Source organism: Solanum stenotomum, chromosome 1 (assembly GCF_019186545.1).
Source record: "Solanum stenotomum isolate F172 chromosome 1, ASM1918654v1, whole genome shotgun sequence".
Lineage (NCBI taxonomy): Eukaryota > Viridiplantae > Streptophyta > Magnoliopsida > Solanales > Solanaceae > Solanum > Solanum stenotomum.
Window position 1 is genome coordinate 21,360,697 of NC_064282.1, and position 18,359 is coordinate 21,379,055.

Sequence of the window (18,359 nt, forward strand, 5' to 3'; positions counted from 1 at the left end):
GGTGGCCCTTTAGAGTTTAGTACAAGAATAGATGCTTTGTAATGTGAAGTGATGAACAGAGTGAATTTTCTGTTACTAGTCAATAATGTGGCCTTTTAGCAGTTAGCACAACAAAATGCTCTTACAGATGAAAATTTTGTTGCCAATCACTTTTAGTTCTCATCAACTTTTGTTACCAACTGTTGCATTCATTAGTCAATGACTGGTTTTGGGTGGAAGCTTTTCTCATTGAGGGAATTTATATTTGGGAAAACTACACAAATTGGATCCATGGCCGAAATATGTTACACGACTGTTTCTATTTGTTGAACCGTTGCTTCTTCATCCTTATACTCTGATGGTATTAAATAGTAATTGAGCAGTCTTTTCACTAAAATACTATTTGTTCCTCCTTGATGCTATCAGGGAGGAACAAATACTATATATATATATATGGTAATGGTATCAAGGAGTAACTGAGTAGTGTTTTCAACTGCTTCTTTCTCTTTGATACCATCGGTATCAAAGTGTATATATATATTGATGGTATCAAGCAGTAAACACACATTAGTAGTTAAGAACAGGGTTGTGAAAGTAAAGTGGTAGTCACTTGTTTCCGTACAAATGTTCTTTTCCCATATTTTACATAAATATTTTGTTACCACATTCTCTCTAATTTAAAGATTCATACTACTCCAAAACTGTTTTTTTCTAGTTGTAAAAATGTTTTATAAATGGTTTTCATGTTTTTCATTTTACAATTTGCACCGAAAATGTCAGGAACCTTTTTTTTTTTTTTAAGAAATTCTTCATAAATCAAAATGAAATTGCAAGCTGAATAATTCTTTTGTGCTGTATTTGCTTTTCAGGTGTAAAATTGGTGAATAAATGCTAACGGTCTATCGGAAATAGTTTTCTATCCAACAAAGATAGAAATAGGATCTCTGTATATATAGTAAAAAAACATGTGAGCACGGTATGAATATAATTAAAAAGATGAAAGCAAATTTTGACACCAAGGAAAGTGGGTATAAATCAATATTAGGAAATTATATTTTACGGTATACAATTGTAATTAAGAAAAAAATAAAAATAAACCAACATATTGCTAAAAGACTTAACCCTTTATAGTGGGAATATAACTTAAAATCTTTCACTAGGGTCTCTCCACCATATCACTTACACATAGGTGTAAGATTTTAATTAAAATATAGGTTTGTGAGGGATAGCTCATTGTTTGCATTTCATTGGCCAATCTATAAAGTCATTGACATTAATCTAAAACATTGAGCATCTTTTCATGAAATAAGACATGACAAAATGATTGGACTAAGCAAAAAAGTTGCAACTTTTTGGAATGCTTAAAAAGTCTATGTGGGACTTCAAATTATTTCATAAAAAAAGTGGAGCCTTTTCTAACGAGATAATTACAGTTTAATGTTTTTGAATGATCTGATATATAAACTGTCACGAATATATATAGTTTATATATTTAAGTATAAATAAGTATAATTAGTGTAGAACTTTATATATTTAAACTAGCATTCGTTATTAAACAAAAATAAAAAAGTTTTAGATTAATTTTTCTTTTAATTAAGTTAAGTACTTCCAATAAGAGTCTACTAAAAAAAAGAATCTTTCTTGGTTTCATGGAATTGGGTATTTTAGATAACAAATCACTTTCATTCCTATCTATGTCACGCTCAAATTATGACACTCAACTAACTTATTATTTTCATCCCCAATAATGAAACAAAATATCTTTATTTATTTATTTTGTTTTGCTTTACGACAATAATAAATAACCAATATTACTTAATGGGTTTCATGTGACATTTTCATGTATCTAATTTAGCTTTTTTAATGTTATTATTATATGAATGTCCATAGCACTAGTTTCATATCTCGTTTTTTGCAATATCTTATCCGATTTTACACTAAATGAAGAATCTTGTAAGTAAAATCGAAAAGAGAAAATTAGATCGGTAAATGAAGCATTTCGTGTTCACATATGATTGGGAAAAAGTTGCATCTCAAAAATTTGAATAAGAAATATTAGCATGAGCATTGTTTTCTCTTTTCCCTTGTCCTATACCTTTCATAAGGTTTTGCTTGGGAATATATAAGCAAGTCCAAATCAAGATAAAGAAAAGGAAAAGGATTGAGGAAACCGAACCTTAGTCCTTTAAATTATAATATAACCGTTTTGTAAGTGAAAATTTAGTTTAATTTAGGTAGAATTCATAGTGGGGGTAGTTAAGGCATTATCATGAGGAGGTAATGGGATGATTGAGATTATTTTATTCGATTTCAGATTTGAACTTTGAGAATCGAGTGCTTCTTAACAGAAAGCTCTTTCATTTTCACAATGAATCTATTCAACACAAATTTAAATTAGGCGAACTTTGTGAACTTCAAATATTAAAAAAAAAGTGATGGCATTAACATAAATATCCGTTAATTTGTTTAAAAATATATATGTTATATATATTAGCTAACAAATATAAATATTTTTAGCCGAGCTTCCAAGTGGTAATTTCTCAAAAGAAATATCAAAGAATTGAAACCCATTCACAAAAAATAATATATATAAAAAAAATAACACGTTTGATTCCATTATTTGTTACGCCGTTGTTAGGTGGATTCTTAATTTTTACTTTATGACTTCAACCTTAAAGATTTTAAAAAAATTTATCATTCTCAAAGTTAATCAATTCATATCTATTACTTAAATTTTCAAAACTTTTTATACATAATTATTTACATCAAAATTACCGATTCAGATAAACCTGTTACCTTTGAAGTGCATCCACCCCATTGTACATTGTTAATGCAAAAAATAAGTAGATGGTCCCTGACACTTTAAACACTTTACTTTATTCCACCGATGATTTGTCTTGTCGTAATGACATTGATCAACGACTTAAATTTAATAAATATATTATACTATTAGCTACTTTAATTAATCATATAAAAATTCTAACCAATGATTTTAATCAGAGATTAATAGAAAAATATTGTTGATTCCAAATTAGAAATTGTTAGGTTAGATACCAGAACATGTTTCTTATTTTTGGATTTCTTTCCTGCACTGTCTTGTGTTAAGTTGGCAAACATCCAATATGCACTAGGATGATAAAATTTTACTAGCTCGATATTTAATGTTTACTTCAAATTAATAAATTACATAATATATGTATATGTATATATATAAAATTTAAATCGTCCGGTACAGTGCAATAATTGTTGTGAATTATGAATATCAAATTGTTTTTTATGATAATAAATTTATATATGTCAAGTTTAAATAAACATTATGATGAAATGAGTACAATTGATTGTGAAGTGAAACTGGATTCTTTCAATTGTCGGTACTTTAATTACAGAACAAAACTGAAAACTTTTTGAACAGATAATAACATAATTTGACAATTACATGTTCATCGATTGGTTCGTTACTATTTTAAAAGATTTGGCTTTTATATTCTTGGATTTTTTTTCTTTTTAGAAAGTGTAATATATCATTTCAAATAAAATTTCAGATATTTTATTTTTCTCATTCCAATTTCAATTATGAGGTTGAGTAACTTTAATTTCTCATCAGGGCAGAGCTAGTAAGAGTTCAGGGGTTCATTCGAAACTCTTTTGAAAGAAAATTACATTAATAGATGTTGAACCTTCTTGCTCTTCTCTGTGTGTTTATTTCTTCATATTTTAAACTCTTTAATAAAAATCATAACTCTGCTGCTATTTTACATTATTCATTTAACATATTATTTCATCAACCAAATATAGAATAAACAATTAAAAATTGTACTTATGATTCATTACACTGTGTTTCAAACTTGATCACTAAATCAAACAAAAGAATATATTAAAACTAGCACTAATATTTAGTTTCTATTAGCCTAGTTTACTCGTAAAATGACAAATAGATGGATTTATTTGATGTGATATATGGAACAGTTGTAGTAAATTATTCGAATTTTAGGCCATGTTCCAAAAATTACCATCGAACTCGAAATTGAAAAGAAATGATAACAAGATATCAATAAAAATTGAGGAATATAATCATTTTTGTCTTATTATTTTACACCAAAATATGCCTGAGATTAATGTTTTGATAGAAAGAACTTTCACTCATTTTCTTACCCTTGATTTACGTTCATTTTTTAAATTGGAATCAAAAGAAGTCACATGAAATAGAATAATTTAAAATCATGATATTTCAGTGTCATTTGTGAATAATTTGTTAATTGTTGATAGGTTGAATATAGGATGAAGTCATATATATTTGATATTAACCTACATGTTACATTTCTAATTATTATTTTTGGTTCGTTATTTATAACTTTTAAATCATAAAGATCCAATGTATGATTTTGTGTATAATTCAACTTTATAGCTAGCTAGGTTGGGTATAACTTTAAAGTCATATCGATCTTTCTGGTATTTCATGTCACATTACTAAAAAAAAAATACTTTCTTTATTTGTAACTTTAAAATCATAACAATACATATAAGTTGTGAATTACTTTCATGTCAATGTTTTTGGCTTTTTTATTTCTTTTCTAGTTTTGAAATCATGACGATCCATCATAATATATTAAGTGTAATTAAATAAAATTAAAGAGACTAAGTATAGCATGATATCATATTGATTTATCATGATTTTACTTGTCATTATTTTTAAATGTATTTATTTTTGTCTCCTTGAGTGTTTCTAAGAGACGATTAGGTCGATTATTAGCATAATGCGATACTAATACGATATGTCATGACTTTTTCTTTTCTTTTTAACATCTCTTCTAGAAGCTCGCCTTTTGCTCTCTTGGTATTATAAGCAAACAACAAAACTTAAAAAATTAAAGTTGGAGACATTAACCTTCCAAACCACACCATCTTATCTTTATTTTTATTTTTTTTTCTCAATTGGTGTCCGGAGCCCATATTGAAGCTCGCTCTCAATAGAATTTTCTTCATACCCAGGGCTCGAACTCGAAACCTCTGATTAAGGGTAAAACACTCCCACCAGTGAACCACATCCCATGTTGGTCACACCATCTTATCATTATATCATAATATCATATTAAATGTCATGACTAATATGCCCACTAAATTGAATAAGTAAAATATATGAAGTCATACTAATATTTCATCCAATATTGAAAATATTCTTAGATTTGACATAAATTATTATTTCATACTTAAATTATTGATAGTCTTAATATATAACACTGAACTTAACTATATTCTTGATTAACTGAACTTAAATATACACCTGATTTTACAACATGAGTAAAATGCATCTCTAGATTCTCGCCAAATTCAGAGGTTTGCAATACTTTTCACCGCTTTTTTGTTAAAAGCCTGAGAATTTGATATCACCTGTTATGTCATGTAATGATTAGGGTGTAGATAAGTTTAACTAATTAAATAAAAGAATGTTTATAAGTTTGTCAATAATGTCAACTTCGTCCTTCAAAATGGCTCAATTGGTTTGGAGGGTGGTTTTATCCACACGGATGACCTGCGATCGATACCTTCTCAATGCCTTCTGAGTCGAGTCTTTCGCATAGGACTTATCTAATGCAATTTACATCTCCGTGGTTTAGTACATTCTCTTTCTAATTTTTGCTGGGTGATATTTTCTTTTCTTTGACCACTTCTATTGCTAACGTAAGGTTGAGTATTTTAATTCAAGTTTTTTTGCAAATCCCCAATACTATGCAACAAATATTAAAGATAGATTGAACTTTCAACATCTCACAAAATACAGCGACTACTCAAAAACTAAAATCAACCAGTTCTTCTGTTACCTCATTTTCACGTCTCCTCGATTCATTCCCAATTTATCACGATACCAACAACCACTTGGCCGACTGGTGGGCCCAACCCTTTCTATGTCTTATCTTTTACTTTAAGAAATTCTAATAACGCATCACCCCCACACTTCCAATCAATTTACGACCATATGCCACTCATGGTCATGGGAATAATGTAAACCGCGTTTGCTTTACAGAGAAAACGATTATTTGATGTTCTTTGAAAGTGATCAAATCCATTTCCATTTTGCTCAATAACCAAACAAGGACTAAACGAAGAACAAAGAAACTGTAAAGCCACAATCTTTTTGTAGAACACTGGAAAAAAATTAAAAAGGATTTAATTCTTCAAAATAACAATTCAGAAAAGGAGATGAATTTTTCACACAACAAATTCATGACTTCGAATTAGATAAATATATAATAAAAATATATTTTTTCGAATTACTCTCTAGTTTTGATATTATTTTTGCGTTCGTTGTGCGTCTCTCCCCTCTGAGACGACGAAAAGCATAATAACAGCAGCAGCAGTTACGGAGATCGGAATTCGATCTCTCTCCATTTTTTTCATCATTTGAAATTTGATTATAACGGTAAAAAGGACGCGGTTTTCGTGTTATCCTTTCAAACTTTAATGATTTTTGCTGCTTTCACGACCGGATTCTCCCTCGCGATCGCTTCTCGGCCGGCGGTTTTGTAGTCAAAGCTACAATCATGACGATCGGAGTATCGATGTTCACCGCAGAACAATTCGCCGCACCGGCATCGGAATCCGGTCAATCCTACCTTCCTTCGACAACCGGAGCAACGATTCACCTCTCTCTTAGCCGGCGGTAGGCTTTCCTTCAGTTGATCCTCCTCCTTTACCATCATCCAATCTCCAACTTTCTTCAGATCTTGACTCATCCTGTCCAGATCAGACTTCCTGTCCGGCAACGACCTCAACGAGCTGAATCTCGCCGATTTTTCAGATCTGACCAATTTCTCAGCGAACTTGTGAGGAATCGTCACTGCCGACCCCGTCGGCGAGCTGGATGAAGTTGAGGTAGCCGCGGTGGTGGCGTTGAAGCACTTTTGACACATATTGTTTGTGGCTGGATTTCCTGTGACTCCACAATTGATGCAAAGCGTTATAGTTTCAGGTACGGCCTTGAACTCCGTCTCTTCTTTTTCCGTTCTCTGAGCCATTTTTTTTGTGTAAAATTTAAAAATTATGACAAAATTCGATTGCCTGCTTCAATCTAGAAAGAAAAAATACGAAATTCGTAGAGCGAGAGAGAGGAGGGTATGGGGAGAGTGGTTTGTGGTTTGGTTTGGATGAAGAAATGGGAAAGAGGGGAAGGGGAAATGGAGGTTTTAAGGAGGAGAGAGGTCGGTAATGGCGATGGAACAATGGCCTCATTGGATACGCGTATCAGGCAAATTGTGGGGTGAGGGTGATGTATTGACGATAATACCCCTATGAATTTTGGGGTAATTATGGAAAATTTGATGGGTCGAGGGGGTATGCTTCTTTCTAGATTAAGTCTGACGTGTTTTTTACTTAATCGTCACTTTTGAGGATATCTTTTTAAAATTAAAAAAAAAAAAAAAAAAAACTACAGTATTTTATTTTATTTTATTTGTGTTTCGGTGACCTCTTTAAAAAAAAAAAATAGGGGATATTTTATACAGGCTGGATAAGGTATGGAAAATGGCTCATCTCCTCATTTTATTGAGAGGACAGCTTATAGATGTTTATGTTTTTACGATTTCCATGCTTGAACTCCCTGCTGCCCATCCCTTCCAACTCTCACAAATTAAATACATCCAAATATGTAACATGTTAAAAGTTTGGCATAAATGTCTTTTAGCTTAATTTAGTAAATAAACACCTAAAATTATATAAAGTTGAATAATAGATATAAATATCTTCAATGTAACATAATACAAGTAGGATATCATGCTACAAATTATCATATAGAATGTTATATGGGGTGTATGTGTCTATTTGTGTACCCCAATATCGAAGGACGCCAGGGTTTCTTTTATACTTGTCTCAATTCCATTAAAAGTTTCTTCTATACTTGTCTCAATTAATGAGACATGACTATTTAACTAGGGCATAAAAAAAATTTAAAATGAAATTTATCGTCTAAAATAAATTTTTAAAATATTTATATTACTATGAAAGGTGAATTTATTGTTAGAATCTTTAATTGTTTTTAGTTGAAAAAAAAAATTAATAGTTGAGTAACGAATAAGTTTAGTAGATCATTTTTATGGAAGACTTCTTTATACTGTCGCACTTAATAAATAAAATATTAGATAAAAGGTATAGTTTTTTAGATCCTTATTTCCCTGAAAGCATGAGCTTATTGTTAAATGTTAATTATTCATTCTTAGACCATTTTCAGTGTTTATAAGAATTACAATAATGATATGATCGTATTCATTGATACAAATTATATTCATTAATATATTTGATATAATTGGTTTGCATCAACAAATTAAATACATAAGTTTTTTTATATAATTGTATTCATTGATAAAAATCAATTGTGTATATTGTATGTGTGATACAATTAACAATTAAATATACAAATCAATTATATCTCACTTGCTTCTCGTCTCTCGCCTCTTATCTTTCTCGCTCAATCTCACTTACCTTTTTTCCCCGTCTCTCAATCTCATTCATCCTTCTAGTAGCTAATTTTTATACAAATGTTGAGTGACCATTTTATTACTATAATTTTTTTTAAAAAAAGAAGTAGTTTGATCATTTCTTTTGTAATAAAGTATAGTAAAATTTAACGAATCACCTGTAAAATTTATTTATTTATTTATTAAGTATACATGACAATTAAATTTTAAAAAAATATATGTTATTAGTTTATTTATTTATTTTATTAAAGAAAGTAGGTTAAATTAGGAGTATATATCTTCATAGAAGTTTGGGATGATATCAAGTTATCAATCCTATTATCATGATTCGCCATGTTATTACCACTTAGGTGCTACGTGACATAAAGTTATTCATGTGGAAGTTCTAGATTGGAAGAAGGTTATCCCATAGTAAAAAATTCTAGAGACATGTGGAGAATCTTAGAATTTCATGAATTTGTATGGAAGGTCCTTGAAATCTTCTACCTATGTAGAAATTCTAGAATGAGAACTTATTCGTAAATATGTAGGGATTTAATTGACAATTATTATTAACATATTAGCCTCTAAACTAAATAATTCTCATCTAAAAATTTAAATGTGTGGCATATTATTTCATTGCTCCACCATTACGCAATGCACAAAGATGAGTCCCCAAATAAGATTGGGTGAATGTTAGATTCTTTAACATTAGGGGGAGATAAACAAATGAAAAATAAGTTATACATAATGAATTATCATGATCCTTATTGAAGAAAACATAGATACCTAGGTAGGTGTAGGTATAGCTTCCATAGCAACAAGAATGTTCAAAGGTATAATTGGATTTTGTTATTAGACGGACTATTGAAATCTCTTAAATTTGGCGTGAGTTATTAGTTTTATTCTTAAATTGACATTTTTAAAATTATCTCTTTATTTAATTAATTGAATTCAAATACAACCCTGTTCCTTTCCTTTCAACTTTTCCATATCCGAGATGTTACACGAATATATCCATACCATCTCTCGGATATATCCACATCTCCTCTCGAATATATCTATATCGATTTTTTAATTATTGCAATAATTTTCATATAATATTAGGGCCCGAAACAATGACTTTAATGAAGTTTAGTTTATTTTAGGAAAAATAGATTTAGGTTAGTAGTATAATTTGAGGAATATCCATTTGTAAATGAAACAACTAGCAAGCAATTTTAGTATCTATCTTCATTTCCTTAGCGATAAAGTATAAAAGACTTATATGAGCTTGCAAGATAGTAAAAGATTAGTGAGTGAGTTGTCAAGTGATGTAACTTAGTAAAAATTTAAATTCGTGATATTATGGATCATATACGGACAAGTAATGAAGATTAGGTCAAAGGATCAACCTCTAAGCAAATATCAAATCACAAATTAAAAAAAATGAACAAGATAGTAACGTTAAAGGGCCAAGTTGATTCACTGGCCAATTTTTCTAATAAAAATTTAAACGTTTTACTTATATCTCTTACGTTGCAAATGGCTGTCTCTCTTGACTTACCAATGAGATTAATTGGGTCACTTTAGGCACGTGAAATGGTAACTTAGTAAATAAAAAAAGGTTCCAACTTCCATAGCAAATTGCAGTACAACTTGGTTTCCTCTTTGTTTCCCCACCACTTGACTTGATTTGCCTAAAGACGGCAAATTTATTTAAAAAATAGTATTATCTTTTGCCTAGTGGTCATACATGCAAGTAGAGGTTATATTTGTAATTTCACAGACACCTTGTACCCCCACAAGTTGAGCGGCTTTGAGTTGATAAGGAGAAAGGAAAGCAGAAAAGGCAAAATGTCTCAGCTCCAGCTTTACAGCCGCCCACTCTGACCGTCTTTTCTTTTTTCCCTTGGTTGTCATTCTTGTGGGAAGAGAAAATATTCTGATAAATGTACTATTAAAAAATGTGTTAATTTACAACTAATTAAAAATTTATTCAAGTACTAAATTGAGGTTATCTTGTGTTTTGTATGATTAAAAATTACTAATCGTCTTTGATATTTAAATTTATGAGTGAAAAGAAAATGAAAAATAGATTCATGAATTTTGTGTATTAAAAAATTGATGATTTGTAAGAGGGGAATAAATTTTAAATCAAAAAGATGTTTTACGCCTTGGTGCTATTTTTCTTAATTTAATAGAGTAATTCATTGAGTGCACATCTGAGAGATGGATAAAATAGATTCTTATGATTTGCATTTGTTTTATATTACGAGAGTGTTAGATAGCGTAAATGTAACATTAAATAATATTTAAATATTAGTTGGAATAGTGGTATGAAATTAATATGTCGAAAAGTGAGTGAAGTCGTTTCTTTCATTTGTGAAAACAATTTCTTTGAGAAAGATAATAAAAGAATTACCTAATTACATAAATATTTTTATTTTTTTTAATTTTTCATAATTTAAAATAATTATATATATTACATTAATTAATAATTTTATATCAAATTAAAAATCATAACATCTAGATATATGGATTTTTGCTATAGATATACTCTAAACTATTAATACATATGGAGAAAGATGAGTGAGAGTGGAGGGAGGCGAGTCAAAGACTCAAATAATGTATCTATACATATACAAAGGGAGAGATTTAGATACATGTAAATTTATTTTGATATATTATATTTAAAACAATTTTTACCATTATATTTAAAATACATCTATCTATCTAGATGTACTAAATTTATGTATCTGGTGATCCAAACTGACATGATAGGTAATTTTAGAACCTCAGGAAAAGTTACGTAATTAAACTCCAAACTAATGAATTTGTGATTTTTATTTAATATAATTCGACACCTAAAACACCACAAAATGACTTCCTTTTTTTGGTGGAATATTATTGAAAAAGAAGCATTGTGATGTGGATGTAACAAAAATGAATATTTGATGACATCCACATGGCACCTTGAAGCGGTCGACGTGTATTCTTTGTGGTATAGGCGTAGTCCAATTTTCCTCTTAACGTCCCCGCGTCACCTAATGCGCTTCCTTGAAATATTCTACGGTCACATTATGGAACCCACCACCATATAATACCATTTGAAAAGAATTAAGGAAATGTCCTTCTCTTTTGTTTGGTTTATATATAAAAGAGGATGAATAGAAGAAAATGGCAAAAGGTATACTTAGTTTTGAGATCATAAACAATACAATTAGATAGAAGTTAAAGAAACTTCGTTTTTAAAAAAAAATTCTTGATGTCAATTCCTATCCTCTCAAGCTGCCTAGCAATATTAAGGCAAGTCGGAAATCATTGTGTTACTTTGCTTAGAAATGAGGAGAGAAATGAAGGCAAGTCGAAGCAGTTTCTTCTTTTACCTTGTAATGAGTGAGAATTACTTTCTTCGTTCTTATTACTTATCATTTTTAATATATAAAAAAATAACTTTTTGTTTCATGTTTTAACCTTAAGATTAATTTTTAAAAAAATCAAAATCATATACTAAACATTAATTAATATAAATATTATGATAAGTTATTCAGAATATTAACCATTTTTTTTAAAAAATAAATATAAATTTAAGTAAACAAATAAAAATAAACGAATGAAGGACCTTTTTATATATTGAGCCCACAAAACTATTCCCCATTATTAAGTACTCATTTTCTACAATTTCCCTTTCCTCCACTTATTTTCTGACATGGACTTGTTTTCTCATTACTGTATTTTTTCTCCCTTTTTTCATAATATATCTTCCTAATTACATTGACATAGGAAAAGGTATAAGAACTCAAATTGCATGTTTAAATGTCTAGGTCTATTTTCACCTTACTTGTCAGCAGAGACTTTTCTGATTTTGTAATGTTTGAATCAGTAAAAATCCGTAAAAAGACAGCTGAAGAAAAATATAATGAATGCTACAGAAACACTTTTTGTTTTCAAAATGTTATTAGAGGGCAGTCTGGTTGCTGGTAAGATTGTAAGAACAAAAAATTATTATTTTCTCCGTTTTTATTTATGTGTTATCATTTTAGATTTCACGCTCCTTAAAAAGCTAGATAAGTTTACCGTATTCTTATTTAGTAATCTCTTAAAGTCAATTTTTTTATAAATGAACATGAATTTTTTTATTATTAATTAAATTGACCAACAAACATGAATTAATCATTAATTTTTTTATATTGATCAAATTCATATTTTCAAGACTAATAACTTTTGAGAGTAAAATAGGAAAAATAATAGGTGCATTGATTTTATAAAAGATAAGTATTAAAGAATATTTATTTTTAATAAGGACGACATGTAAGTAGAACTGATTAAATAATATATTAAAATCAAGGACATATTTCGGTAAGAATTTGGTGTGCCCCGACACTTGGTGGCTCGGTAAAATTTTATATAAATAGGGATAATTGTACAGAATGACAAACTTATAATCTAAAATAAATGGAGTAGCTATTGTTTTATTTAATTGCGCCCCGTAGTAAACGTTTGCCAGTCGCCTCTCTCCCTCCAAATTCTCGCTCGCCACTCTCCCTTTCTCGCTTGCTCCCTCTGTGCTCGCCTCTCTCGCTTTATCCAACAGAATTGTATAAATTGCGTTTCTGTTTGTATAAAGCGAGAGAAAATTGTATATATACGCATGCAAATACATATATATTTGTCCTATACACTTATAATTATACAATAAAAATATTCTCCTGCCCAGTTCTCTTTTGCCTTTCTCTCTTTCTCGTTTTATACAAACACAGATTATACAATATAATGTAGAATTTATGTTTGTATAATATATAATTTATGTTTGTATAAAGCGAAATAAAATTGTATAAACACATGCAATACATATATATTTGTCTTATACACTTATAATTATACAATACAAATATTCTCCTGCTCAGTTCTCTTTTGTCTTTCTCTCTTTCTCGTTTTATACAACATAGATTATACAAATATAATGTATAATTTATGTTTGTATAAAGCGAAAGAGTGAGCGATTTTTGATATACAAATATTTTTGTCAATGATTTATACAAACGAGAGGCTAACAACAATTTATACAAATGGTCTGCCAGCGAAATTATACAAATCTGAAGAGGAGCCAACGAATTATACAATTGCTTCTTTTTGTATATATGTATAGAAATAGACATAGCTTTCAATTGTATATGTATAGCGAATTATACATATATATGTTTGCTATGGAGCGCAATTATGCAAACTTTGCTATAGCATACAAATATGATTTTTTTGTTTGCTATATGTGAAAGTTGCTCATATAAATATATAGATATTTTGCATAATAACATAGTATAAAAGAAGAGGAAATGGCTAAATGACCCAACCTATTATTGGATTTTCAACTACATATTTATATTTCACTGGCTATTTCTCACTGAGCTATTTTAAAGTATATTATTTCCTCCATGAAGTATCATTATCAAACATGTGTCTTGTGGTGAAATACACGTATTTGAGATGTGTATTTCAACGTTTAATAATTATTATTTAAAAAAAAAAATCATTCTTCCTTATCCTTTCTTCCTCAATCATTTTCATCAATCCTAACTATAATAAATTAAACCCCATTTTTAACCTGAATAAATCTCTATATCTCTAACAATTTATAAGAACGAAAATTCAGGTCAGCTTTTCATCCACTCCAAATCTCTAGAGTCTAGAAGATAGCGGTCCTAATAAAATCTTTCATTCAACCAATTCAACAATCTTTTCATATGTTTTTACATTTCATTCGATTTCCTTCATTAGACAATTCTATATACACATCGAATGGATCATGAACATTCAAGATTAGATTCAACCTTCGACGATTTCGTCAACGGCTCAAAACCATCGCTGATGAGAAGACCAATTTGTAACACCTATTTGAGAAACCTCTCTCTCTTCCTCATTCTTTCTCCCTCTAATTCTAAAAATGTAGAAGAAATTGTTTTGTTTCCGTTCCTTCTAATATGTTTGAAAATATTTTTTAAAAATACAATTACTTCACTTTAACTTTTTTATTCTTGAATCCATGACTTTTTTTAAAAAAAATAAATGGGTTTATTCTTAAATCCACGACTTTTAAAATAAATATAAATCCAGTGGGGTCATAGAATTCTCATAAAGTATTAGTGTGTAGTTGAAAATTTAGTAATAAGCTTGAGAATTATTTGACCATTTTCTCTATAAAAGAAGTGATTGGCACTCAAAGTGAAAAACTGACTTTTAATGTTGTAACTAGAGTACTAAAATTCTACACGTGAGATGCAATTTCAAATCCTCATATATGCCTTTGTTCAATGTAGATTAATGATCCATCATGCTTTAATATGCCATGATCTACTCGGAAAGGCTTTCTAATAATAGAATTTTGAAGACCGGACATTAAGAGAGAACATCAAATGAGACTATATTATATGTTAATAGATTCATAATATTTATGTACTAACAGAGGCGTATCTAGAGGGGGTTCCGCGGGTTCACGTGAACCTATGCTCTCCTGATCTCTATATTATATATAGTAGTGTTATATATTTTTAAAAAATATTTAAATATAGAGGTGTGAACCCACGTTAAAAGTAACATATAATAATACAATGAAGATTGGGTGCACCTCTTTAAGCAAATATAGAAATTTAAATCTAATATCTTTCTTATTTTTGTTATTAACACCTCTCCAAGTGGTTATCGATAGCACTTTTGGCATTTCCATCAAAAAAAATTTAAATTTTTTTGCTTTAATCTTTCAAAATTTTCAAATGTGTAACATTGAAAATTCCTAAAAAAAAATTAGCACGGTATAATTTTTATATAATTAAATCAAATATGTATATTAAAATTTAAAACTAGTGGTATTATATATGTTGGACCTATAATTTTTAGAGTTTAACGGTTCAATGTCAAGAACGTAAAGGTTAAACCGATCAAATTTATATCTTAGATGCATCTTTTCGTAATAATACACTCATCCTTACGAAATTCTGAATACGCCTCTGTGTAGTAAGTTGTCAAATGAATCATGTTAAGAAGTCCAAACCTATACGCGTGCATTAACCCACAAGATGTTCTAATAGACTCCGAATGAAAAACTCAAGTTTGGAGGAATAACATAAACCATTAAAGTCCTACAACTTACAAGTGAAGACTTTATTTTTATTTTTTGTCTTTGCTTATTTACACTATCATAAAATAATTGGATGAATCTCTATTTGTTTTATTTCATTTTTTTCTTGATTCATCACCTTTTAAACAATAAAAATATCTAAAAATATTATCAAAATCATACACAAATATAGATGAATAATGTGTTCAAACTCTTATATTTTCTTTTAAATACTACTAACATTAACTCAACCGTATTGATTTTAAAAAGAACCAAGATAATAAGACGTTTTTGAAAAATTAAATTTAATTATATAAAACAAAATAACTAAAAATTCGATATTAAAATTTACAAAACTACCATCGAAAGTATCATTATACCCCTAACTAGAGAAAATACATAATTACTCCATTAAATTTGTACCATTTTTTGAAGTAGACACCTAAAGTTTGCGGGGTCCTATTACCCACGAAACTATTTATATTCACGATAAATACACCTTTTTCAGTCATTTCTACTGCAATTGTGTTCTCACGAAAATTAGGCGTGAGTAGTATTACAGCCCCAAACCAGTGTTAAAATACCATGTGGCATTTTAAATTTGATTTTTTAAGTAATAAATTAGACCCATTTTTTAAGTAATAAACTTCTCATCTAAGTAATAAATAGCCTTTTAAGAAGCTTTTTCAACAGGCCAGAAACTAAAAACCACCTTTCTTTCTCAAATTTTGTATTTTAAAATGCGATATTATTAAATTCTATCTTCTTCTTTTCAAAACTTAACTAAGTAGTTTTTTCTTTCCTAAAACTTAAAGAACGAAAATGGTGATGCTAATAGATAAAGAAGGCGATTTAGGATGAAGATGATGATTTAAATTTTGGTTTGATAGAACTTCTAATTTTCATATTTGATTATTTGTCATGATGTAGTAGTGATTAAGTGCAATGATGGAGTGTTGTCACTATGATTTGTGATGGTGGAATTCAAAAAACAAATTTGAGAAATCAGAGGCAAAGTAGAAATTTAAAAGAGAAAAAAATTATAAAAGAAAAGAAAAGGAAATAAAATAGAAAATTAAAGGCAAAAATGAAAAGAATTAAAAGTTAAATAGTGAATGACAGGTGGTGGATTAGGGTTGGTGTGTGATTTGCACCTGCCTTATTACAACTAGGAATAACCGAAAAAAGAGATATATATGCTACTTTAAAATAATTTTGTGGGGTAATAGAATTCGCATAAATTTTAGGTGTCTACTTCAAAAATTGATATAAGTTCGATGAGGTAATTATGTATTTTCTCCCCTAACTATAGTAAACGAACAAGTTCATGAAAGAGGGTGTGTTTCCATTGGCTGTTAGTTTGTTACGTGGCAAGTTGTGAACTAGGATGTATACTGTGTCTTTTTGCTAGTTCACATGTGATAATTTCTCAAAGTGGTCCCTTACTGCAACTATTTTGTGGGACCAGTCAAGGTATTGGCCCCACATTTCCTTTTATAAATTTTGCCTAGGAGACTCGGTCCCACTTTAGTCTTTCTGTTCCTTCTTTTTCCCCATTTTTTTTTCTTCTGCTTTTTGGAAATACTATTCAAATTGAGGCATAAAAAAAAGTTCTAGAAATAACGCAATCATTTGATACTTGAATTTTTTTTTATCCAATAGACATAAAGTGCTTCAAGAATGCATTTATCCCCAATAAGATATAATAATGCATATTCCTCCTGCACAATTTCACCCTTTTTTTTAATTAAAAATTTAATTTTTGAATAGGTTATAATAAATTGAGAACCTAATTGCCATTTTGATAAAATTAGCTTTTGGGGTTGTTATGTTTCATGCTTTATCGGCATTACTATTGAAGTACATAGTTAGTTCACTACTAATAAAGAAAGGGAAAATGGTTAAAAATGTCTTTAACGTATTTTAAATGGTTCAAAATGCTCTTCCTTTTCCTTTTGGTTTAAAAATGTCCTCAACATTTTTTTAAGGTTTAAAATTGCCCTTTTTTAACTGCCGGTTGACATGGCAAATGTGACATGGATTTTCTTTACCCATTTCAAAATATATGACCCACTTAGTCTAAAAACCCATTTCGAAAAATTTGACCCGATCGTTTTTTGGTCTTTTGTTTCCATTAGCTCTAGTTCTCTTCTTTCTTCTCCTTCAATTCATATGTTCTCTATTCTCTAGTTAATTACAAGAAGAAACAGATGGAAGAACTACATCAAGATTTGTCAAATTGATGCTTTTGCACATGGCTGCAATGTAAAGATGAACATTATTCAACAAAACTATACAGTCAATTTTTTCACCCCAAAAACATTTGTTTAACAACAGTCTGCCTATTACTCATAGCTCTATTGAATTCTAGCATGAATCATCTTTTCACATCTTCCTTTGTAGGTTTACATCCATAACGATCTTGATCTAAATGCTTCAAGAAGATGGAGAGGCTCTTCGACATAGTTGTAACTCATTTCCCCTTTTTGTTCATATTCACCGAAAAGGGTGAAATTCAAGAACATCTCGAGCAATTCATCTCCTTCATCTTTGTCATATCGTAAGCTGATCTAAAGCTTCATTATCCAAAATGAGATTTGATTCACAAGCCCACATCAGACAATATTCAGTGTAATAAAATATAATATATAATATGTATAAATAAAGCATATAATCGAGAAAAGACATGGACCCCCACTAGCAGTTAAAAACTCTAAATTAATGAAGACGGAGACAACTAAAAGAAAAGGGACATGGACCACTGCAACTAACAAGATTCAAAATATATGATTTTTAACATATACTCAAATACTCTGTAATGTAAAAGAGGAAAACATTAC

At 29.4% G+C, this 18,359-nt stretch overlaps 2 protein-coding genes across 2 annotated transcripts in view; one reads left to right on the top strand and one right to left on the bottom strand.

The window, feature by feature from the left end:
- The window catches only part of LOC125843766 (protein M7), a 236,831-nt gene that overhangs the window by 117,488 nt on the left and 100,984 nt on the right, over nucleotides 1–18,359 (top strand). The window lies entirely within an intron of this gene.
- On the bottom strand, nucleotides 6,127–7,259 carry LOC125843713 (zinc finger A20 and AN1 domain-containing stress-associated protein 5). The gene has a single exon (XM_049522898.1). It carries the CDS (start codon nucleotides 6,990–6,992, stop codon nucleotides 6,429–6,431), a length of 564 nt encoding a protein of 187 aa, XP_049378855.1. The 5' UTR covers nucleotides 6,993–7,259; the 3' UTR covers nucleotides 6,127–6,428.

Coding starts and splice junctions, on each gene's coding strand:
- LOC125843713 (XM_049522898.1), bottom strand. CDS start 6,992: ATGGCTCAGAGAACGGAAAAAGAAGAGACGGAGTTCAAGGCCGTACCT.